This window comes from Narcine bancroftii, chromosome 3 (assembly GCF_036971445.1).
Source record: "Narcine bancroftii isolate sNarBan1 chromosome 3, sNarBan1.hap1, whole genome shotgun sequence".
Classification (NCBI taxonomy): Eukaryota; Metazoa; Chordata; class Chondrichthyes; order Torpediniformes; family Narcinidae; genus Narcine; species Narcine bancroftii.
In genome coordinates this window covers 199,604,914-199,630,277 of record NC_091471.1, presented here as the reverse complement: position 1 = coordinate 199,630,277, position 25,364 = coordinate 199,604,914, and the positions used below count along the sequence as shown (strand labels likewise).

General features: G+C 42.8%; 1 protein-coding gene across 4 annotated transcripts in view; it reads left to right on the top strand.

Moving 5' to 3' along the window:
- fstl5 (follistatin-like 5) overlaps nucleotides 1-25,364 on the top strand; it is an 810,780-nt gene that overhangs the window by 22,910 nt on the left and 762,506 nt on the right. For all 4 annotated transcript variants that reach the window (XM_069926256.1, XM_069926258.1, XM_069926261.1 and 1 more), the window contains exon 2: nucleotides 14,523-14,661. In XM_069926256.1, the coding sequence (XP_069782357.1) occupies nucleotides 14,536-14,661 (126 nt within the window). In that variant the 5' untranslated portion in view covers nucleotides 14,523-14,535. The remainder of the gene's footprint in view (nucleotides 1-14,522; nucleotides 14,662-25,364) is intronic.

Genomic DNA, 25,364 nt, shown 5'->3' with positions numbered 1-25,364 from the left:
TTCAGGGAGCAAAATCTTCATTACCAGTGTTATTGGTAGTGGGATCAAGCTGTGGGTTTTGGCACACAGTTAATGCATTGCTGCTACAGCACCTCGTAACTGGGGTTTGAATCTTGCTCTGTCTCTAAGAAGTTCTCCCCATGTCTGTGTGGATTTCCTCCTGCTACTCCAGTTTTCTCCCAGTTCAAAACAAATAGGAGTTGTAGGTCAATTGGGCGGCACATGCTTATGGGCTGAAAGGGCCTATGACCATGCTGTATGTCTAAATAAAGGAAAGGGATGTCCTTTCTTCTGCAGCCAGGAAGGGGAACTTGGAATGATGTCCAACTCTCAGGTAAAGTTTACAAGCCTATATAGATTTGTTGAAACATATATATCCTCCAGTATATAGACAACTACATCAAGGCTGCCTCATACACCCACGATGAGCTTGTCAGCATCATCCACTTCGCATCCAACTTCCACCCCGATCTCAAGCTCACCCGATCCATCTCCGATAACACTCTCCCCTTCCTGGATCTCTTTTGACTCCATCTTGGGAAACCAGCTTTCCACTGATATATACTACCATCCCTCCAACTCCCACAACTACTTGGACTTCACTTCCTCACACCTTTCTCCCTGCAAGGATTCCATCCCCTTCTCTCAATTTTTCCATCTCAACCACTTCTGTTCCCAAGATGAGGTCTTCCAGACCAGTGCTTCTGAAATATCTGCTGCCTTCCATAAACGTGGCTTCCCCTCCACCACTATCAACTCAGCCCTCACCCGTATCTCCTCCATTTCCCACTCATCTGCCCTGGCCTATTTTGCCCACAGACTCAACAAACATAGAATCCCTCTCAAACTCACCTACCACCCCACCAGCCTCCGCATCCAACTCATCTGCTGAAATTTCCGGCACTTACTACAGGATCCCACCACCAGACACATTTTTCCCTCTCCTCCCCTCTCTGACTTCTGCAGGGACCACACCCTCCATGATTCCCTCGTGTACTCATCCCTCCCCACCCAATCCTGGCACCTACCCCTGTGCCTACAGGAGGTGCAACACTTTCTCCCTCAATATGGTCTGTGGCCTCAAACAGGCCTTTCACATGAAGTGGCACTTCACTTATACATCCAGAGGATTGATTTACTGCATCTGATCCTCTCTTTGTGGCATCCTCTACATTGGAGAGACCAGTCATAGACTGGGAGATCACTTTGTTCAGCATCTCCACTCTGTTTGCAACCACAGCGACATCCCAGAAGCCAAACATTTCAATTCTGGGTCTCACTCCCACACTCACATGTCTGATCATGGCCTTGTGTCTTGTCACCCCTGACCACCCACAGATTGGAGGAACCACACCTTATTTTCCAGTTGGGCACAATCCAGCCACATGGCAAGAACATTTTTTTTTACTGCTTTCCTTTAAACCTCCTTGTCATTTTCTTTTCCCTCCCCCTTTTCCTGTCTTTCCAGTATTTTCACCCACCCAGCCCAGCCATCCCCCCCCCACCCCTTATTGCTGCTGTTCCCTCCTTCAATTTTCCACCTATCATCTCCTGACTCCCACCCCCCCCCCCCCCAATCTTTTGATCGGATGCTTGTCAGCTGTGGTAAACCATTGTTGTGTCATGGTTGGCTGCAGCCGGCTGGACACTCTGCCTGAAATTGATCCTACCCATAGCCCTTTGCGTGCTCCCCTTTCTCTATCCTTCATTCAGTTGATGAGGATGTAGCCTGAGAGTTTCCCAATATCAGCCTTTTGTGACTATTGACGGTACATCACCGGCATTCTCTCGTACTTCGATGAAGTGCTCAAGCCTGAAACGTCGGTGATGTATCTTTGCCTTTGCCACATAAAGGATACTGTTTGATCTGCTGAGCTTCTCCAGTATTTTGTGTTTTTCCTTCAATCATGATGTTGCTTGGGACAGATATGAGAATTTAAAAAAAAAAACTAGAGAGGCTGTATTTGTTTTCCTTGGATCGGATCAGGCTGAGGAAGAACCTTCTAAAGGTATACAAAATCATGAAAGACCTAGAAGAGATGGAAGACATATTTAAAATGGGTAGTTAAAGTGTCCAACATCAGATGATACAAAGATCTTTTATGTTATTAGAGTTTATAGGTACAATATACAGATGCACCAAAATGTTGACTTGCTGCAGCCACATTGGATACACCAAGAACAATAGTATAACTATTAGTGCATCATAATGCACCATTAGACAGGAAAAGGAGATAATACATAGAATAGATTCAGGACATGAACTTCTTTCAAGAACGATGGTTCATTTTTTTTATCCAGAAAATAAAATTAAAATTGTAAATTAAAAAAAATAAACATGAAAAAAATCAGTTGCAAGTATGAAAAGTGTGGACTCCTGCTTTATTGTCTGTATGAATGAGATCTGAGGACAGAGTTAGAAAGGATATGAAGGCTGACAGCATCTTTGGGCCATGAAACCATCATGTCTCTTCCTTCTTCAAGGGCTTGTTTATTTACTGCCCACACAGTACCACGCTGCACATCTTGAAAGAAATTCTGGGTTTCTGTCACAGATCTGTGAAGTTAAGATAATCTGTCTCCTTTCGTAATCTTCCACGAGATCGAATATTTTCAAAAACAAACTAATTTTTTGGAAGGAATCAGTCAAGTGAAGAAGGTGAGGTGACGAGAGTGAGGGCATCCGATGTTTTGAGAAAGCTGATGAACTCTAAATGATGAGCATTGCTCATCTTTCGTCCCTGATCCTCACCAACCTTTGTCTATTTATTTATTTATTTTTCTTTGTTACCCTCCCCGCAACTCAACAAACTTAGTCTTTCTAAATGTCTTTTGTTCTTTTTATGCCTTTAACTACTGTGTGCTGGTCAATGGGATTGATATAAATGAGAACTTGATTGACATGAGCATGCTGGGGGAGGGAAGGGCTCTTTTCTGGATTCTGTGTCCGTAACCATGTCAAGCTCTACCTTTAAGCTTGAGGTTAAACAAGGAGCCTGCAGACTCTGGAGAACTGGAACAATATACAAACATGCTTCTGGAGCTTAGCAGTTCACGCAACGTCCATGGAAAGAAATGGGGAGTCAACATCCTATGCTATAAGTGCTCTTGTGGTTAGTAAGTGATCACTTAAGGTGGTATGTGAGTGGGGGGGGGGGAGGTATGGTAGGTAAACAAGAGAGAATGCAGATGCAGGAAAACATGCAGCAGCACGCAAAATGCTGCAAGAACTCAGTGGGCCAGTCTGCATCCATGAAAGGTAATAGAGTAGTTAATATTTCAGGGCAAAACCCTTCCAGGAATGGCAAAAAAAATGGGCGGATGCCTGAATAAAAGGGTGGGGGTGGGGGCTATGGGGGGGGGGATGTAAGCAGTAAGGGGAAAAAAGACATCAGGTGTAATTTTCTTTTTACACAGAGTCATTGTTGCTGGAATGCCTTGCCAGGGGTAGTGGTGGAGGTTGAAATAGTGGGGACATTTAAGAGTCTCTTAGACAGTAAAATGGATGAAAGGAAAATAGAGGGAGGGTGACCAGGCAGATGTCATAGTCCACATTGGTACCAATGACATAGATAGGAGTAGGGATGAGGAGAGTGAATCCAAGAGAAATATTTGGTCTGGATGGAGTACCCAGCTGATTACTGAAAATCTCTGTTGACCATCTTGACAATGTAATAATGGATACTTTCAACATCTTGCTCCGGCAGGGAATGGTACCTTCTTGTTTCAGATAGGTCTCAATCATCTTGGTGCCAAAGAAGAGTGTGGTAACTTGCCTAAATGATTACCAACCAGGGAAACAAAGAAAAATAAATAAATAAAAAACAAAGGTTCCACCCTCCAACCAGTGACACTCATATCCAAAGTTTGAGAAACTGGTGTTGAAGCATATTGGCTTCTGTCTGAGCAGTGGCGTGGATCTGTTCCAATTTGCCAACTGCAGCAACAGGTCCACAGCAGATGCCATCTCACTGGCTCTGAACAAAGCCCTGGGACATCCAGATAGCAAAGATGCATACATCAGGATGCTCTTTATCGACTACAGTTTGGCATTCAACATCTTTGCAAAACATGTTAGACCTTGTGTATATAAACATTTCTGTTGTGTATCAGGCAGAGCCCCACTCCCACCTCGGATACTCAGACCACATCTCTGCCATGCTAATCCCGGAGTACAGACTGCTTGTCAGACACTCCAGGTTAGTTCTGAAGCAGGTTAAAACCTGGCCAGTGGGGGCCATTCACGCACTTCCTTGAACATGTGCCAGTCAGTGCGTTTTAAGCGCACTGACTGGCACATGTTCAAGGAAGCATAAACTGAATTCTGTGTCTGTCACCATGTCAAGCTCCACCGTGAAGCAAAACCATAATTACTCGCTCTAATCAGAAGCCATAAATGATTGCGGGAGTGCGTGTGCTGCTGAGGAACTGAGACAAGGATGACAAGGAAGCACTAACTAATGCAAGAGCCAAGCTATCTAAGGCCATCAGGGCATTCACAGTCACTTCCTGGACATGTAACACATGTGGAAGGGCATCCAAGGTATCACCAACCACAAGACTACACCATTTGCCTGAACTGGTGATTCCTCACTCCCAGATGCACTGAACAACTTCTATGTGCGTTTCGAGATGGACCGATGTGGCGGCAAAGAACACTACCTCTCCTCCAAATGATCAGGTGCTTATGTTGCAGTGGCCGATGTGAATAGAGAGTTGGGTAAGGTCAGCCCACAGAAAGATGCTGGCCCAGATAACATTCCTGGCCGATTGCTCAAGGGATATGCGGCTCAGCTAGCAGATGTTCTAACTAACATTTCCCTGAGAAGCACCATGGTCCCAACATGCTTCAAAGTCATCACCATTGTCCTTGTGTCAAAGAAGTCGTCTGTATCCTGCCTAAATGACTACCGCCTTGTCGCACTCACATCCATCATCATGAAGTGCTTCGAGAGGCTTGTCATGGCGCACATCAAGCTCCTGCTGCAGCCGTCACTGGACCCCCTGCAGTTCGCATACAGATCCAACTGCTCTACCGACAATGGCATTGCCACCTCCCTCCATCTAGCCTTCTCCCACCTGGAAAATAAGGACTCATGTTTGAATGTTGTTTATTGACATGCAACACAATCATATCTCAATACTAAGAAAGTTGAGCCTGCTGGGTCTAGACACCACCCTCTGCAATTGGATTCTTGATTTCCTGTTGGGGACAACTCATGCAGTCTGCATTGGAAACAGCTCTTCCAAGACCATGACACTGAGCATGTCCCCATCCCCCTTCCCCCACTCAGAGCTGCGTGCTTAGCCCATTGCTGTTCACTCTGCTGACCCACAATTGTTCAACCAAACACAGCTCGAACCAGATCATCAAGTTTGCCTTATCAGTGAGAATGAGGAGTGGTCGTACAGAGACAAGGGGCAATCACTAATGGACTGGTGCAGAGCCAACAACTTGTATCTGAACATTAATAAAACAAAAGAGATGGTTGTCGACTTCAGGAGGGCTAGGAGGAACAATGCTCCACTGACCATTGCCGGCTCAAGGTCATCAAGAGTATTGTTCCTTCGGGTGCACTTGGTGGAGAATCACACCTGGTCCCTTAACACCAGCTCGATAGACAAGAAAGCCCAGCAGTGTCTCTACTTCCTGTAAAGGCTGACAAAAGTTCATCTCCTACCCTCCTTCCTCACTACATTCTACAGAGGATGTATTGACAGAATCCTGTGCTGAACCACCTCAGACCATAAGACCCTGCAGAGGATAGTGAAGTCAGTGGAAAAGATCATTGGGGGTGGGGGGGTGGGGGGTTCTCTTCCTACCATGAAGGACTCTACAACACTCAATACAGGAGAAAAGCAATGAACATTGTGAAGATCTCCACACACCCCTCACGTAAACTATTCTCCCTTCTTGCATCTGATAAGAGGTACCTTATAGCACTCGAGCCCTTGCATCCAGATTAAGCAACAGCATTTTCCCCCAAGCCATGAGGCTTGTGAATTCCCAGAAAATATGTCAATAGTGTACCATGGACTTTTACTGTACGCATCTTAATATTTTAACATTTTATTGTGTTTAATATCTATTCTAACTTATACTCTTATATTATGTAAATATGCTCATGGTCCTGGAGAAACACTATCTCGTCTTTACAGTGCAAGCATGATATGAATGATAAATAAAGGTGACTTGATTTGTGACTTGACCATCCCCTCAAAACGAATCAGCAAACTCTAAGACCTGGGCCTCAATATCACACTGTGTAATTGGATCCTGGGTTTCCTCACCTCCAGCCCTCAATCAGTGAAGATTGGTAAGAACAATATCCATCAGTACCAGAGCACCACAGGGCTGCTCTACTCACTTTTCACCTTTGACTCTGTGGCTGGGTATGTGACAGTAAGACCATCCACTAATTTGCTGTATAAGTACCGCGCGCTAACCGATTGCGCCACTGGAGCTCTCGACCATCCACTAATTTGCTGATGATGTCACGGTAGTGGGCTGTATAAAAAGGGATGATGAGTCAGCACACAGGAGGGAGATTGAAAACTTGGCTGAATGGTGTTCTAACAACAACCTTACATTCAGTGTCACCAAATCTGATTGGAAGGGAAACCCAGAGGTGTATGAGCCATTGATGATTGGGGATAAGAGGTGGAGAGGTTGAGGAAATATAAATTCCTGGGAGTCACTGTCTCAGAGGATCTTACCTGGGACAAATATTTATCATCATGAAGAAAACACGTCAGTACCTCTTCTTTCTCAGGAGTTTGCAGAAGTTTGGTTGGACATCAAAAACATTGGCAAAGTTGTATAAATGTATGGAGTGGAAATTGTGCTGACTTGGTGCATCACAGCCTGGTATGGGTGCACCAATACCTCAAAGCAAAAAGCCCTGCGTAAGGTAGTGGACACAGCCCAGTTCTTCACAGACAAAACTCCACCCTTCATTGAGAAAACCTACATGGATCCCTGCCATCGGTGAGCAGAAACGATAATCAAGGATCCACACCACCCAGCACATGCTCTGTTCTTGCTGCTGCCATCAGGAAAGAGCTATAGGTGCCACAAGACTTGTACCAGCAGGTTCAGGAACATTTGGTACCCTTCAACCATCGAACTCAGTCAGAGACTCCTTTAAGGATTCTTGCTTTGCGTATTATTTATTACTGAGTATTTATTTGTCTCTGATTGCGGAGTTAGTTTACACTTCTCTTTGTATACTTCTTTCTTTATTTGGCTTGGCTTTGGGGACGAAGATTTATGGAGGGGTATGTCCATGTCTGCTGCAGGCTCGTTTGTGACTGACAAGTCCGATGCAGGACAGGCAGGCACGGTTGCAATGGTTGCAAGGGAAAATTGGTTGGTTGGGGTTGGGTGTTGGGTTTTTCCTTCTTTGTCTTTTGTCAGTGAGGTGGGTTCTTCAGTCTTCTTCAAAGGAAGTTGCTGTCCGCCGAACTGTGAGGCGCCAAGGTGCACGGTTGGAGGCGATATCAGCCCACTGGCGGTGGTCAATGTGGCAGGCACCAAGAGATTTCTTTAAGCAGTCCTTGTACCTCTTCTTTGGTGCATCTCTGTCTCGGTGGCCAGTGGAGAGCTCGCCATATAACACGATCTTGGGAAGGCAATGGTACTCCATTCTGGAGATGTGACCCACCCAGCGAGGCTGGGTCTTCAGCAGCATGGATTCGATGCTTGCGGACTCTGCCAGCTCGAGTACTTCGATGTTGGTGATGAAGTCACTCCAATGAATGTTGAGGATGGAGCGGAGACAGCGCTGATGGAAGCGTTCTAGGAGCTGTAGGTGATGCCGGTAGAGGACCCATGATTCGGAGCCGAACAGGAGCGTGGGTATGACAACGGCTCTGTACACGCTGATCTTTGTGTGTTTCTTCAGGAGGTTGTTTTTCCAGACTTTTTTGTGTAGTCTTCCAAAGGCGCTATTTGCCTTGATGAGTCTGTTGTCTATCTCTTTGTCGATCCTTGCATCAGATGAAATGGTGCAGCCTAGGTAGGTAAACTGGTTGACCCTTTTGAGTTCTGTGTGCCCGATGGAGATGTGGGGGGGCTGGTAGTCATGGTGGGGAGCTGGTAATCATGGTGAGGAGCTGGCTGAAGGAGGACCTCAGTTTTCTTCAGGCTGACTTCCAGGCCAAACATTTTGGCAGTTTCTGCAAAACAGGACGTCATGTGCTGGAGAGCGTCTTTGTATACATAGCTCTTCTTAATGCAGTTTTTTTGCACTAACGATAAGTAGAAATTCTGCATGGCCCACAGGAAAAAGAATCTCATGTTGTATGTGATGTCATGTATGTACTCGGACAATAAATTTGAACTTTAGTGAAGATGAATGAAGTGTGAATAAATTTAGCTCAGAAGTGTACCTTGGTATTCCAGGTGCAAGTGGTGACCTATTGATTTTTGAAAAGATTTTGCTGCATGTTATGAAGGTTGAAATTTAAATTGAATGTGTAATAATATGGAGATATCTCTGATGTTCTATTTCCCATTGTATTTTTATGATGATATATAAATCAATATTTTTATCCCACATCATGACACAAAATCTGTGATTATGCTGATGGACTCCTGCACAAGTGGACATAATTTGGATTTCCCGAGCTTCCAACTTGAGATTACTATCAATTTGACTGAATGGTGCAATTGAATGCCTCATGAAATCAAGTGAATTGCGATACAACTCATGTGGTTCACCCATGTCCTTCAGTGTAGAAAATCTGTTCTCTTGGACCATGTGTGACTTAAGTCCCACAGCCATATGGTTGATCTTATGGTTCGGCAAGTTATTCAGTTATATCAAATCTGTTGTGTTAATGCGGAACAAGAATTAAGTTAATAAACCATCCCTTTTTACTTCAGCACATAATTCAAGATTGGAATGTGTCTCAATGGGGAGAACTATCCTTAGATCAATCAGGAAATATTCTGGCATCATCCTGCTGTCAGTATCTTTCCTTTATGGACAATGTGCTGAACACCTCCATTATAAACCTTGGTTTTACTCAGTCTCATTGCAAGTACCTACCCACCAAATAGAATAATAACGTGATGTTCAGGTAGAAGGTCATTCTTGGGGTCTTCAGCATTGACTCCAGCCTTATCATCTCAAAGCTTCCGGCAAGGAAATCTAAATAACTCAGAATTAGTTCATCATTAGGAGCAGACTGCATACTTCATAGGAACTTATGGCTCAAAATATCATTTTCTTTGTCCAGTTACAATCAAACAAATGTATCAACCCTGTTTCAATGAGGTGAGCAGAAGGGAGTGCTGGGAGCAGCAGCGGGTACATCTAAAGCTAAAATGCTGACTGAGTGAATCCAGATCCTATAGATCAGATACAAAAAAACTCTGCAGCCCTGAAACATCCAGTTTTAAATTGCAGTGGATAATTAATAATTACTGCATACGGGAGGGTGAAATTCCTGGAGCATCCCATCCTGAAGGGTCATAGCCTAGCATGTGTGTGCTAAAGGCGAGACAGAAGCAATTGTCACGCATACAATGCCTCCTTGTAGAACTCACTTTCACAAAGCCATCCACTTCCTTCCAAGAAAGGCTCTAAATAAATAAAACAAAAGTGTATGAGACCATATAAATACATTCTAAGTAGAATTGGTGGTCCAGCTCCAGCCATGCCAATGCAGTTAGAACATAATCATTCCAAAATTTCCCAGATGTATTCTGTCCTCAGAATGCAGGATGGTGACAGTGGTGCAGCAGTTAGTCCTGTTGTTGCACACCATCAGGCTATAGTGCTGCAGTGTAGAAATGTGTACTGTCAGTTTCCTCATGTGCTCCTGTTTCCTCCAACATTGCAATGACATGTTCACTGTCAAATGTAAATTGCCCATTGGAAGGGTAGCAGGAGAATAGAGATCATTTGATGAATCTGTGAGAAAGAATGTTAAAGAAAAAAAAAAGAAGGGGATTGATTGAATTGCACTAAACGTTAGCAGGCTCAATGGGTCAAATGGTCTCATACATACTTTGTCAAGAAATATAAAGAATGTGAAATTTAAGATGGTGTATTATTGCACCATCAAGCACTTTGTGATTTGCCATTTATAATGATGAAAGATAGCACTGACGGTGCTATCACGCAGCAGTTACCAATAACGTTCTTGTTCATGACGGGCTGAGTTTCACCATGGCCACTACATCACAGCCTTTCCATCCAAACCCGGGGACATAATGTGAATTCCAGAGGTGAGGCCCTTGACAGTGAGGCAGCATTTGACAGAATGATGGATCAAAGATCCCTGGTAAAGCTGAAGTCAGTTGAAATCAAGAGTACATTTTTCACAAGCGGCAGTCATACCTTGCACAAAAGAAGGTAGTTGTCATTGTTAGATATCATTCGCATTAGTCCCAAGGTCCTGCTTTTAGAGTTCAGCAATGACCTTTCTTTTATCATAAGGTCAGAAATGGGGATTTCACTGTTGATTGCACAAATTCCAATTCAACTCACAGCTCCTCAGAAAATAAGCCGCCCTGGTCTGAATGCAACATGATGTAGACAATAGGAATACTGGTACTCCCCAACTTGTGACCTATGCGACTTGTATCCTTCAGCACATATGACCGAAAAAAAATGTAAATTAAAGAAAAATATGAAACTTATGCGATTATGGTGAAATTCAGGTCTAGCTATGGGGTCCACCATGTTGGCTGGTGGCCAACCTCTCTCTCGAGAGCTGGTCTTGGTGGCCGCCAGGTTGACATATTTCACTGCATTTTAACTGCTTGTGTGCCATTTTTTTCTGATTCTGTTGCTCAATAGTCTGACGATCGGACAAATTTTAGAGGGCCAGTGGAGTCCATAGGGTGCTCAGGGTTTGCAGCCACAGAGGGATAAGAAGGATTCAGAGAATGGAAGGAAATTGATCATTTTAATGTTCAATATCTGATTCCACAAACTCATCTGGCATCATGTTCCACATGTTAAACATACTCTGTGCTTTCTTATTCTGGCTGACACTCCCCACCACATGGACAACAATTCAGATTATCTATGTCTCTTATTATTTTGTGTTCCTCTGATAGAGCACCCCTCAGGCTCCTTCCCTCCAGGAAAGTCAAGTTCACACAATCCAATTGCACTGAAGTCCTCCAATCCAGATAACATTCTGGTGAATCTCCTCTGCATTCTCTACACCACAATCACATCCTTCCTGTGTTGTTCCAATCAGAACTGCACATAATATTCCAAGTACAGACTACCAGTGTTTTTTAAAGATGCAATGTAAGCTTCCAATGTGTCCAGACCTATTAAGGCAAGTACAGTAGGCCATAATACCTTCCTCAGCACCTTATCTACCTGTTTTGCCACTTTCAGAAAACTATTAATTTCCACCTAAGATTACTCTGTTCATCAATATTCCCTCATGCCGTGCCAGTGACTGTACGTGCCCTATTTCTAATGAACAAATTAAAATGCATCACATTTGTCAGGAAGTTTCAAGGACATTTTTTTTAACCACATTCAAGAATATTACAGAGTGTACAACAAGGGTTGCTACATCATGGCTATACTCTCTCCATAACTGGAGTAAAGCTTCAGTGAGACTGCTTTTGATGAGTTCAATGCTTGCTGATCAAATGAGCTTTGAGAGCAGAAGATCTGCCAATGCTCCTCCTGTGACAGAATATGTTGTGTTTGTATAGTATATAGATATAATTTTGGGAGATAAAGTGTGGCAGGTTTTTTTTTGAAGTGTAGGTCACATACAAACATTTCAAAACATCTCATTTAAAATACTGGAGCTCTGCTCAAGCCAGCCAGGCTGGCTCCTGGGGGCCTTTGCAAAAGCTTTGGGGAGTGCTTTTAGAGATAAAAGAACCCATTGGAGCTGCAGACTGTCTGAGTGTGGCTTGCTGTCATGTAGTTTTGCAAGCATAGAGAGTCAAACAGGCTTTTCTCTACATGAGTGAGAGAAAGAGAATTCAGTTTAGCTGCAGCAGCTGGGACTAGAACAGGACAAGCTGGAAAGCTTGTGGTAAAACCCCATTTTGAAGATAGGTTGTGAGTGCTTAGTTCAGCCTAGTCAAAGCCCTTGTGGTCCATACAAGAGGAGAGGACTAGCTGCCTAATGTTTCACTTGAAATAAGAAAAACAAAAAGGAAATCTGTGGTGACCTGAAAGAAACAGGTTGTCATCTGGAAAACCCTGACAGGGTAAGTTTCTTTGGCAAGACACTGATGTGGCTGATTAAAAGGGATCATTTTTTGTCCAGGAACACCAATCTCTCTCTGAACACTGACAAGAACCTTCGCGAGCATTAACCATAAATGCTAAATTCTGTGCACAGTATAAGAATTGCCTGATAAACATGGAGGAGTGATAAGTAAGATTGTACTGTGAATTAAATAACTTTTCTGAAATTACATACATGAGCGCTTAAAATTAGAAGGGGGTTAAGTTAGTTTCAGTAAGTTAATAGTGATAAGTTAAAGTGTGATTCTGTTTTCATGTCTAAAGATAATTAAAAGTAACATTTTTTTTAAATAACCATTTGTCTTGGTGACTATCTATTGCTGCTGGGTTTTGGGGTCCTCTGGGCTCGTAACACTCCCAATTCTCCATCTGATCTATATCCTGCTGTAGCTTTAAAAAAAAACCTTCCTCATTACCACCAACTTCTGGATCATCCACAAACTTGCTAATCATACCTCCTGTATTCACATCCAAGTTGTTAATGTATATCACAAGCAACAAATTTCCCTACACTGATCCCTGTGATACCGCTAGCCACAGACTTTCAATCAACATCCTTCTAGCATCACCCTCTGCCTTTTATCACCAAGTCAATTTTGAATATAATTGGCTCGCTTGCCCTGTATCCCCTGTGACTTAATTATCTGGACCATCATAGCATGACCTTATTCAGTGTCTTATAAAAGTCCATAAAAAAACCCCAATATCTGCTGTGCTGCCTTCATCAATGTTGGTTACCTCCTCAAAAGATATGTGCAGGACATACTGTGGTAAATTATTCTCCTGATACACTAAAGTCTTTCCACTAACTCAAAGCCACAAGTTACTGATGTAATGAAATATTTTGAATTTTAGAATGAGGGAAATTCCAGCAATACTAAAAAGTTCAGCACCGTGCAGCATAAAGCTACCACTTCTTTCACTGTCCTGAATGTTTATACCCCTTCTACCAGCATACAGTAGCTACAGTGTCCACCATCTACACAATACCCCACAGTTACTTGCTACAGAGCTCCAACATTACCTCTGATGTCTACCACCAAAAAAGGACAAGTATTGGAATGCCACTTTTTGGCAGTTCCCCTCCTAGGAACATATCAGCCAGGCTTGGAAATGTATTGCCATTCTTTCATTGTTACTGGTGCTCCTTTTTGAAACTGCAACTCCAAACTTTACAGAGTCAGTACCTTTGCCAGAAGGACTGCGAAGGTTCAAGAAGATGGCATCCACCATCTTTTCAAAGGCAATTTCAGATGGGAATTAAAGCTAAGCCTAGAGCAGATTAGGTGATTCCTTTCTTTCTTTTTCAATCATATTATAGGTAAATTATATATGACAAGAATAGAAGTACATAATCAGAAAGGGGAAAAATATATCACTATATAACCTCATGTGATATAACATATTGCATTTCATCACAACTAATGGATATATTCTTATCTCAAACTTAAATCTTAAAAAAAGATTTTTTTAAATTATGTAATGTTTCATTTTAGTGGAGAGGAAAGTCTGTATGGGGGAAAAGGATAGAAACCTAATTTTTTAATGTATTTATGGTAATATAAATAATTTTATTATGCTTCTTAGTGTTTTAAATGTTTTTTGAATAATTACTTTTTAGATAACACCCAAAATGTTCAGCTGCTTTTGAATAGTTGTGAATGTCCAAGACATATAGATATCCGCGTTTGTTGCAGCTTGACAGCTGGTTCAGCCTGGCTTCACTGGCTGTCAAAACATTTCTGTGGGATTGACAGTGGGTGAGCCCTGACCCTACTCAGGGTTTTACCAGGGAGTCCAGAGCCAACTCACTCAAGCATGTTTGTGCCAGGAGTCCTGGCCAAAGGAAGAATAAACTTGATGGGTGGTGATCCCACTGAGACAGACAACAAGTTGCCTTTGTGAATTTTAATCGATGATATCCATTTCCACCTTTGAATAAAGTAGGTAAGGATTTTGTATTAAAGCGCACATTGTAGTTTATAATCACTCAAACAAACATTACAAATAGAATTATGTTTAGCTGTGGATGCAGAATTAACAAGTGCACATTGAAGAAAGCAGAAACAAATTGAATGAAGGCTGATACAAACCACTATCCTTGGTTAAATGAACATGAAATTTAATAATGTACGTGAAAGTTATTGATCATTGTTTCACAATGCCTATGTTAATTATTTTGTTACTAACATATTAAGTAGCCAGTATCTTCATGTCCAATTTTTATCATAAAACATTTATGACAAACCATTAATTCCTCATCCTTTCTGCTTTCAGGCATAAACCAACAATGATGGCAGGCTGGTGGTCAGCACTTTTATTACTTTGCCTTGTCTTCTTGAACACTGACGGTGGGCCAACAAAAGAAGGATTTAGTCCAAGGCACTACCTACCACTAGTGCGCTTACGACATAAGGTACTGGATGTATTCTCTTTTATTAATTCTTCATCTGTGTATTTCCAAGCCAAAGTATGCAAAATAGATGCAAACATATCTTCAATTGACAAAAAAGCCTTGAAATTTTAATTTGTTTTTGCAAACACTTCAGATCAATCACTTGCTACACTATACACAGCCTCTGACCTGCTCTGGTAGCAAACATATTTATATGGCTGTTACATTTGTTTCTGGTTAATTATGATTCCCTTGGGAAATTGATAATGGGGTCCAAAGCAATAGAAATGCCATTAAATATCAATGTCTAGGTGGTTATATTTTCGTCTGGAGGTGGTCATTGCTTGGTACTTTTTAAAAAAATTCTGATGCTCCTATCAGAACTATGGTTGTTCAAATATGGTATTAACTAAGTTTTCCTCTCTCTATCTTTATTTGTATTACCTGGCCTTCTAGGCATTTTCTACTGCTTTTTATTTCATATATTTGTATATGCAGTACCTTAACTTGTTTTTTCTCTTTCCGACTGCCTTCATCAACCTGTCAATTACATGGTTTTTCCCCGTTTACTGCAGCAACCCCTGTCTCGCTTTGGTTCTATCCATTCCTCGGTCACCATTTCTGCAATATAACACTAACTTGTTTCTTTTCCCCCTTGGGTTTCAATGAATCATTTTTTTTTTCCTGAAATATTGCCATTTCTCTTTCCATAGGCTGACCTGCTTGGTGTTTCTAAAATGTTCTGCTTTTATTTCAGATTTCTTGCTTCTAGAATATTTTGATTTTCATATTGTGTGCAATTTTTACTTTCCATGATTCTTCCAGGTTCTTCTCAACATAGAAAAGCATGGATTCAACAACTGAGTGAGATTGATCATTGCTAATCAGATGGTAATGTTCTTACCCATGTTATAAAGTTGTGAGACTTTATAGGAACTGGAGTCAGACTTGACTTCCACCTCTACACCAGTGGGCTGCCACTTATGGTGGATCTATCATGCCAGTGGAATTAGATGTGTCTCATGATTCTGGTGAAGGAGTCATTATCTATGATGTTTGATTCTGAAGTATGACTCTCTCAGACTGTTACTTGAATTGTCTGAGGGACTGCTTTTCAATTTTCAACATCTTCCCCAGAGATTTATGAGGATTACTTCGGAGTATTGACCGAGCTGTGAGCATTTTTTATGTGTCCAAATTCAATGGCCAGGTAAATACTTGTGGTGTGTCTGGTTTAAATCCTTTTTGTGCATGTTTGATACAACTGAGTAGCTTGCTTGGCTATGTCAAGGGTAGGTAAAACCACATTAGTGTATATTTAGTCTGGTGGCAGCTCACCTGCTAGGAAATCGAACCGGCTCGGGAAGCCTTGGGCAGCGTGATGACGTCACCTTCAGCTATGCGTCGAGCGGGTGTGGCTGGGAGCCTGGGGTTTTAAAAGGTGCATGGGTCTAAAAGTAAACTGTTGATTTCCGTTTGAACTCAACTCGACTACATTTTGCACCGTGATACAGCGTCCACATTGCTGACCCCAATAGACCCAAAATAGGCAACTCAGCGGTTTCCCTGAAACTGCCTGTGTTCTGGACAAATTAACCAGAAGTGCTGTTTGGACAATTCCACATTTGTCAAATAGTGGCAAATGCCACTAGGTACTACTATATGGTAAGCGCCCTCAATCAAGAAACGGCAGATCAGCCAATTGCTTTCCTCTGTGATCTGCCAGATCACAGCAGTTATCTAGCTCTTAAAGACCTACTTCTCTGCACATATGATCTCTCCCGACATGAGTGAGCTGAGCGACTCCTGCATTTGGACAACTTGGGTGACTGTGCCCCGTCAGAGCTAATGACCAACATGTTGGTGCTGGCAGGCAGTCATAAACCTTGCTTTCTCTTTGAGCAAATATTCTTAGAGCAGATGCCAGAGGACATCCACCTCATGTTGGCCGCTGAAGACTTTGCAGACCCCCATGTGGTAGCTGCCCGTACAGATGTTCTGTGACACACAAAGCAGCGGGGGGGAGCCCCACTGAAATTAGTGCTGCGTCGCACCCAAATGCCCAGGCTCCACATGCACCAATGAGGAGGACACATGCAACCCCAAATAATGAAGTTACCTAGACAGACTCTTGGTGTTTTTATATCACCAATGATGGGGTTCTGGAATGTGCCATTGCTGACCACCATGTGCATTTCTGGGAAACACCAGGGCTAGTTGTCATTAATGGCTATGGCTGCTGGCCACCATAACAACCTACTTTATATATGGGATGAGCTCTTCGGGTGCAAGTTTCTGGTCGACACAGGAGATGAAATTAGTGTCCTTCCCCTGATTGGCTATGATATCTGAACCGGGAGTGTCGGCCCAGTTCTCACGGCAGTTTACAGAAGTACGATCCACATGTATGGTACGTGAACTTTACCCTTGTGGTTCGGCAGCAACAAGTTCTCTTGGAGGTTCACACCGGCTGCAGTCTCTCAGCCATTGCTTGGAGCGGACTTTCTTGGAGATTTAAAGGGGTGCAGGCTGGTAGACGTGAAAACCTTTCAATCTTTCCACCAAGAAGAAGCCAAACTACCTGCCCCACATTTGGACTCAGTGGTATACTCCACTAATGAATTTTCCAAGGGTCTTGCGGTGTTCCTGAACATTGTTGCACCACAGTTCTCCAAACATGGTGTCGCACATCATATCCTAACAAATGGACCTCCACTTCCTGCCCGAGCTTGCTGACTACTGCCCAAACAAGAATTTGTCAAGATGGAGGAAATGAGGATTGTGCGTAAGTCTGACAGCCTGTGAGCTTCCCCACTTCACATGGTGCCCAAGGCTATAGGAGACTGGAGACCATGTGGGGATAACAGGTGGCTCAATGATGCCACCATCGCAGACTGCTACCCTGCGTCCCATATACAGGGCTTTACCGTAAGTCTCCATGGGAGCAGGGTATTCTCAAGATTGATTTGCTCCGAGGGTATCATCAGATCCTGGTGAGCCCACAAGACATACCCAAAACTGCTATCATTATCCCATTAGGTCTCTTCGAGTTTTTGCATATGCCGTTTGGCCTTAAGAATGGTGCGCAGACATTCCAACAGCTTTTGGACATGGTGGTGCGAGGAATGGACTTTCTCTTGTATACTTAGATAACATACTCATCGCCAGCCACTCCCACCTGCATTTTCTCTACTGCCGCCTACAAGACTTTGGTCTAAAAATAAACCCTGCAAGGTGCAAATTCGGGCCATTCTCAATCGACTTTTTGGGACATCAAATCGGCAGCCAGGGGGTTGCCCCATTACCAGCCAAAGTGGGATGCCATCTTAACATTCGCAAAACTGCTCACAGTCAAGGTCTACAGGAGTTTGTAGGAATAGTCAATTTTTACCGTCGCTTTCTACCTTCCGCAGCCCAGATCATGAAGCCCCCGTTCAACCTCATGTCCATAGAAGCCAAGGACCTGGAATGGACAGAGGAGGTGACAACAGCTTTCGAGAAACCAAGCAGCGCCCTGGCAAAACCAACCCTGCTGGTCCACCCGCAAATGGATGTACCAACTGCATTAACAGTGGATGCATCAGATTCAGCAGTGGCGGAGTATTGGAGCAGAGCATCAATGAACACTGGTAACCTCTTGCATTCTTTAATAGGCACCTACGACCCATGGAGACAAAATATAGCACTTTCAATAGGGAGATACTGGCCCTGTACCTGGCCATTCAACTTTTTCGCTATTTCTGGTAGGGCAGGGACTTCACAGTTTTCACAGATCACAAACCAGTAACATTTGTATTCACAAAAGTCGGATCTGGTGGTCAGCCGAATAGCAGCGACACATCTCTTACATATCTGAGTTCATCTCAAGGATGAAGCACATCTCTGGTAAGAGTAATGTGGCAGTGGATGCATTCAGACATTCCAATTCCCATCTCCAGGGTCTAACTATATGGTGCTTGTTGAAGTGCAATAACAAGACAAAGAGATTCCAGTGTACCGAACCTCAAGGACATCGCCTTTAGACCTCAAGGAATGACTCTCCTTTGCGATGTGTCCTTCGATCAGCCTCGCCCCAGCTACCTGGGGATGATGCATTTTTGATACACTTCACGGATTGGCACACCCCTCAATTCACACGACAATCTGCCTAGTTTCTGACAAATTCGTCTTGCATAGATTCTGGAAGCAGGTCGCCTACTGGGCTAAGATGTGCATGGATTGCCAGATGGTTAAGGTGCATTGACACGTGAAGGCAACCCTTCAAGCCCCTACAATGAAGGTTCAATCACATGCACTCTCGGTGTCACGTGGGTCAAAATGGCTGTTCACCATTGTGGACAGGTTCACTAGGTGGCCAGAAGCTGACCCGTTGTTGGATTTCTCCACCGAGTCTTACACCAGGGCACTTGTATTTACCTGGGTGCCTTGTTTTGGTTTTCCCTCCCATGTCTCCTCTGACAGAGGTCCGCAGCTTACCTCTTCTCTATGGGACACATTATCTCAACTGTTGGGAACATGGCTCCATTACACGACAGCCTACCATCTACAGTCCAATGGCCTGGTCGAAAGTTTCCACAAGCACCTAAAGACTGCATTGATGGCCTGCCTCCAGGGACTGGATTGGGCAGATGAACTACCCTGGATACTCCTTAGTATACCGACTGCACCCAAGGAGGAACTCCAATCACCATCGGGAGAATTGGTATACAGGGCTCTGCTTGTCATGCCGGAAGAATTCGTACCAGCAACCTGAGGACAAGAAAAGCCACCCTCTGAAGTCTTAAATAAACTGCAGGAGTGGCTTGGGAAATTGGCCCTGATTCCCACGTCATGACATTGCATCATGACATTCTTCGTCCCGAGAAAATTTAAAACTGCCAATATATGTTTGTCTGTAAAGGTGCACATGGACCATCCCATAACAGCCTTATGAGATCAGAGACATTCACAATTGATCACCTTAAACCTCTACACCAAGACCTGGACAATTCCATAGTAGTACCACCAGTGCGCAAATGAGGGAGACCACCCAAGCACTGCAGGAAGACAGAGACAGTGGCGTTAGTGCCTCCTGACGCTGGTTCTGGGGGGATGGGGGGGGGCGCCATTGCCTGCCAGAAAATCGAACCATTTCGGGAAATCTCTGCCAATGCGATGGCGTCACCTTTGGCAATGCGGGGTTGAAAGCCTGGGATTTTATAAAGTTCATGGGTCCAACAATAAACTGTTGTTTTCTGTTTGAACTCGAATACGACTCTTCATTTTGCACCGTGATAGAGTGACCACAGACTTGTGTATATGCACCAGACCAGAGATCAGATAATGAAGTCAAATTTCCTCCCTTGAAGAACAGGAATTAAATATATTTTAATGAAAATCGAGTTACATGGTCATCTTCACTCAGAGTTTCATTGTTAAATGTCAGGTTATTTATTGAATTTATGTTCCAGTTGTCATGCTGGGACTTGAAGTCATAATTCTGGACTGTTAAACTAGGCCGCCAGATTACATTTCTGGTTATTTAACCAATGCACTGCTGCTTAGGTTTACTGATAGGTTTCTTTATCTGCATTTATATTTCAGACAGTGTAAAGTCTATCTCTAGGATTCATCCGCACCTTTCAATGAATTTGAATTAAACTATATTTCCTTTTCGTTACATATCAAAGTACAGTTTCCAGTCATCATCTGCATTTCACAATTTATCTGCACACCCTTTCTGCTAATCTTTCCTTCTCTTGGTTTTCCAGTCCCTTTTGCAAAGGGATGAATATGTTTTGCCAATATTCATTGTTTAATGGGTTATTCTCACCTCAAATTTTGTGTGGTAAAACTAAATGGTGCGACCAATTAGGTAATCCTGCAACACCGTTTTATAAATCTTTTAAGTGAACAGATGTTGATGTCGCCAAAGGCTTGCAGTGTAAGGAAACAAATAGACAGGTCTACCCCTATCATTGTCTTTGAGGTGAGGGATGTCAAAATTCATTTACCACTGTACCTTACAACTGCGGTTAGTGCTCATGACAAATTAGCTGAGAGCAAAAATGCATCTTGTCTATGCAAGTTGTCGATAGTTAGATTTACACATGACCATTTACTTGGAGGAATCAGACAGCTTCCAGAATGAACGAATTCATATTTGCACAGGTATTAGGATTCATGGGGGAGATTTAAACCTGGGAGGAATCACCTAACAATATCAGGTGCATAATACGTGTAATTGGTGAAAGATAAAACTGAATCATTCAGTGAACTTTCTTGTCGAGCTGGTGTTAACATCCCAGTGGTACTAATTGGGATTATGGGCAACACTGGAAAGAATTTGTTAGGCTTATTGGGACAATTGTCCTCTCTTGAGGTACAACTGCATTATAAAAACATAACCACAGAGCATGCTTAGCAATCACATGTGAAAGCAAATGATTTAGTTAAATGAGGTCCCAGGGATTTAGAGATAAGATTAAGACAGAAGCTGCTTGTCAGCTTTACTTATCTGCTGCACTGATCAGCTCATATGGGCCTTGGTGCTGCAGTGTTCATCTCCCAGAGGAACTACAAGCCATTGCCACTCATTGTCATGTCACTGTTGCAGTATCTGTTCATGTTTTCTGCTTCATAGGCATCTTGTCAGGAAACTCTATTGATCTAGGTCATAAGAAGCTTCCTTTTTCACATCCATACCTTGACTACAATAAAAAAGGAGGGATGTGATCAATCTAAAGCCATAATGTTTATTTTCCTTTTTATCAAAAATGCATACCATATTCTGTGATTCATTAGGGCTGAAACAGCCTCAATGTAGAAATTCTTATTCCATTTAGACCAGTGGTTCTCAATCTTTTTCTGTCTACTCACTTACCACTTTAAGTAATCCCTATGCCATCAGTGCTCTGTGATTAGCAAGGGATTGCTTAAGGTGGTATTTGAGTGGGAAGGAACAGTGAGAATCACTGCTCTTGACCCAATTGTTACAGAAATATTTTGTTTGAGAAAAATTGTCATTGGCCCATTTCCTTTGGAGTTACAAAACCATGCACATAATGAGTCAATTAGGTACAATTAAAACAGTGGTTTTCAAACTTTTTCTTTCCACTCACATACCACCTTAAGCAATCCCTTACTAATCACAGAGCACCAATGGAATAGGGATTACTTAAAGTGGTATGTGAGTGGAAAGAAAAAGGTTGAGAATCACTGACTTATGGCCTGTGCATTATGGCTCCTCATTAGTTCTGCTGCAAGCTTTGTTCTTCTCTGGATGTTACTAGCAAGCTGAGCATTCATTGCCCATCTTTAGCTGCCATTGAGAAGATGAAGATGAGCAAAATTCCTAGTCCTGCTGAAGGAGCTCCCACTGAGTTATTGACACTTAGACCTTAGATAATGAGGGACTAATAGTAGGATGATGTGTGATTTGGAGTGGAACTTGCAATGGTGGTGAACCCTTAGCTTGCTGCTATTGTCCTTCATAACATTAGCAATAATGGGTTTGGGAATGCTGTAAAAATAGCTTTGGTTAGGAACTGCAGTGTATTTGGCAGATTACATGTTCTGCAGCCTCTGTATGCTGCTGCTGGAGGCAATCATTGCTTTGAGTTGTGGATGGGATGCCAACCAAGTGGGCTGCTTTGGTCTGGATGTTGCTGAGCTTTTTGAGTTGCTGCTGGTGGGTGCACTCATCCAGACAAAATCTCCTACCGCACTCCTGATGTGTGCTTTGTCAGCAATGGAAAGACTGAGGGGGGGTCAGAAAGTAATAAATTTATTGCAGAGTACACAGCCTCTGACCACAAACCTTATAGCCACATTTTCTTTTGGCTAGTTTCCATTTAATAGTGACCCACCTCTTCCTCGCAAGGTGAAGTTCTTTAAAACGACCATATGACATCGGAGCAGAGACAGGCTATTCAGCCCATCACGTCTGCCCCACCAATCAATCATGAGCTGGTCTATTTTACCCCTGCCCAGCCTGTTCCCCACAATGTTTGATGCCTTGGCTAAACAAGCACCTATCAGTCTCTGCCTGCCAGCTGCCTTATCTGAGACCGTGCAAAGTGTAGATGGAGTTATTGGAGGGGAAGGAAGCTCATGTAATGTTCTGAGCTGCTTTCGCCACCTCCTGCAGCTTCTACTGATTTTGGGTGGAACAGCTCCCATAACAAAAATGTGATGCCTCCAGCTAGGTTGCTTTCGGTCTTTAGATAGAAAAGAAATGAAAGTCACTTACAAAGAAACACAGAGAAATTTAGATGAAAGTAATAGCCCATGATGAATACTTTGGAATGCAACTTTTAAATATCTATATTAGGTTTTATTTCAAACATATTTTTAACTGATCTTGTGCTCCATTATGCTATGGCACAAATTATTTCTGAGGCTTTATGATGTTATTGTTATTTTCATCCCGAGGGTATATGGTTTAGCTGCCATTGCACTGTAAGTGTTTTAGAAGAATTAAGTTAGAATGCAGGCTCATGAAACTTCTTTCTAAAATATGATCTGCTAGGCTTTGAGAGTCAGCAGTTCATTGTTCCGCTGACTCTCAAGCTGCAACTCCAGTTTTTTTCTCTCTTTACAGTAATACAAAAGGTGAGGTTGTCAATTTATTTACACAGAGAAGGAGCAGAATACTGCTGCACAATGAGTGTGAGTGAAATGAATATTCGTTCATTTCAGAGAAAAGGTGGTGGTTGAAGTTATTCTCAAAGGTGATCTGCTGAGCTCCGACTTGTGCCAAACAACCCACTCCAATATTTAGTCCTTGCTTTAACCTGTGGGGTCACTGGCATCAGCTGAATACTGCAACTGTGTAACTGAGGAATGTTGTATTGGCATGGCTGCAATTTTAAAGAGCAGCTTTCAAAAAGCATCAATTGCCTGAATATTTCAATAACAGACTGGAAAATAACAGGGTCAAGTTTCTGCTTGACTGATTGTCTGACTGACTGTCAGGTAGTTGAAATAAGGACAGGAGCATTTAGCTCACAAGCAAGTGGGCATCTTTTGCAGCAAAAAGTTGGAGAAGCGCCAAAGCACGGCTGGAAAGAAAGCCTCAGTAAAGTTTTACGTGGAAATTTGAGGAATGGGATGAAATCCTGTTATCAAATTATGAGGGAAAATGGGAATAAGATGAACACTCGTTGGGGAGAGGTTGACAGGGTCAAGCGAAGAGATGAGGTGGCTTCACCAATAATGAGTTCTAACTCACTCAAATCACCCCCAAGTGCCAGATTACAGAGAAGAAAGATCTTGCTGTCTTGAGTCAAATAAGGGTAGCTAATTCACCATGACCTGACAATCTATTCTCTCAGACCTTGAGGGAGGCTGGTGCAGAAATCGCAATGGCCCAAACAGAGGTATTTAAAATGTCCTTAGCCACAGGTGAGATGATTGAGGATTGGAGGGTAGCTATTATTGTTCCATTCATAAAGAAAAGTTCTAAGAATAATCGAAGAAATTGACATCAATAGTGGGTAAGTTATTGGAAGGAGTTTTAAGTATTTGGACAGATGGGGGTAGATTAGGGAAAGTCAACATGGATTTGTGCATAATAGGTCATGCCTAACCAATCTTATAGAGCTTTTCAAAGAAGTTCCCTGAAAGGTTGATGAAGGAAAGGCAGTGGACTTTAATAAGGTAATTGACAAGGTGCTGCATGGGAGGTTGGTCAAGAAAGTTCAGTTGCTCAGTATTCAGTAAATTGGATAGTCCGTTGGCTTTGCAAGAGAATCTAAAGAGTCATGGTAGAAGATTGCCTCTCTGACTGGAGGTCAGTATTGGTCCAAAGTTCTTTGTCATCTTTATCAAGGATCTAGATGATAACTTTGCACATGACACTAAGATCAGCAACTTTGCACATGGACACTAAAATTGGGTTGTATGGGACAGTGAGAAAGGCTCTCAAAGCTTTCAATGGGATCTAGACCAGTTGGAAAAATGGGCAGCAATGTTGGGAGGACAAACCAGGGTAAGACATCCATAGTAAATGGTAAATTACTGTGATGTGTGATTAAACAGGGGGATCTGGGAATACAGATATATTTCTTTCTTTGGCTTGGCTTCGCGGACGAAGATTTATGGAGGGGGTAAAAAGTCCACGTCAGCTGCAGGCTCGTTTGTGGCTGACCAGTCCGATGCGGGACAGGCAGACACGATTGCAGCGGTTGCAAGGGAAAATTGGTTGGTTGGGGTTGGGTGTTGGGTTTTTCCTCCTTTGCCTTTTGTCAGTGAGGTGGGCTCTGCGGTCTTCTTCAAAGGAGGCTGCTGCCCGCCAAACTGTGAGGCGCCAAGATGCACGGTTTGAGGCGTTATCAGCCCACTGGCGGTGGTCAATGTGGCAGGCACCAAGAGATTTCTTTAGGCAGTCCTTGTACCTTTTCTTTGGTGCACCTCTGTCACGGTGGCCAGTGGAGAGCTCGCCATATAATACGATCTTGGGAATATATATATATAATTATATAAATATATATAATTCCTTGAAATTAACATGACAGGCAAATAGAGTTGTTAAGAGAACTTTTTGGACATTGGGCTTCATAAATCTCAAGTATTGAGTATAGGAGTTGGGATGTTATGTTGAAATTGTATAAGACATTGGTGAGGCCAAATTTGAAATATTGTGTGAGGTTTCGGTTAACTAGCTACAGGAAGGATATCAATAAAATTGAAAGAGTATGGAGAAAATTTACAAGGATGTTGCAGAGATTTGAAGAACTGAGGTA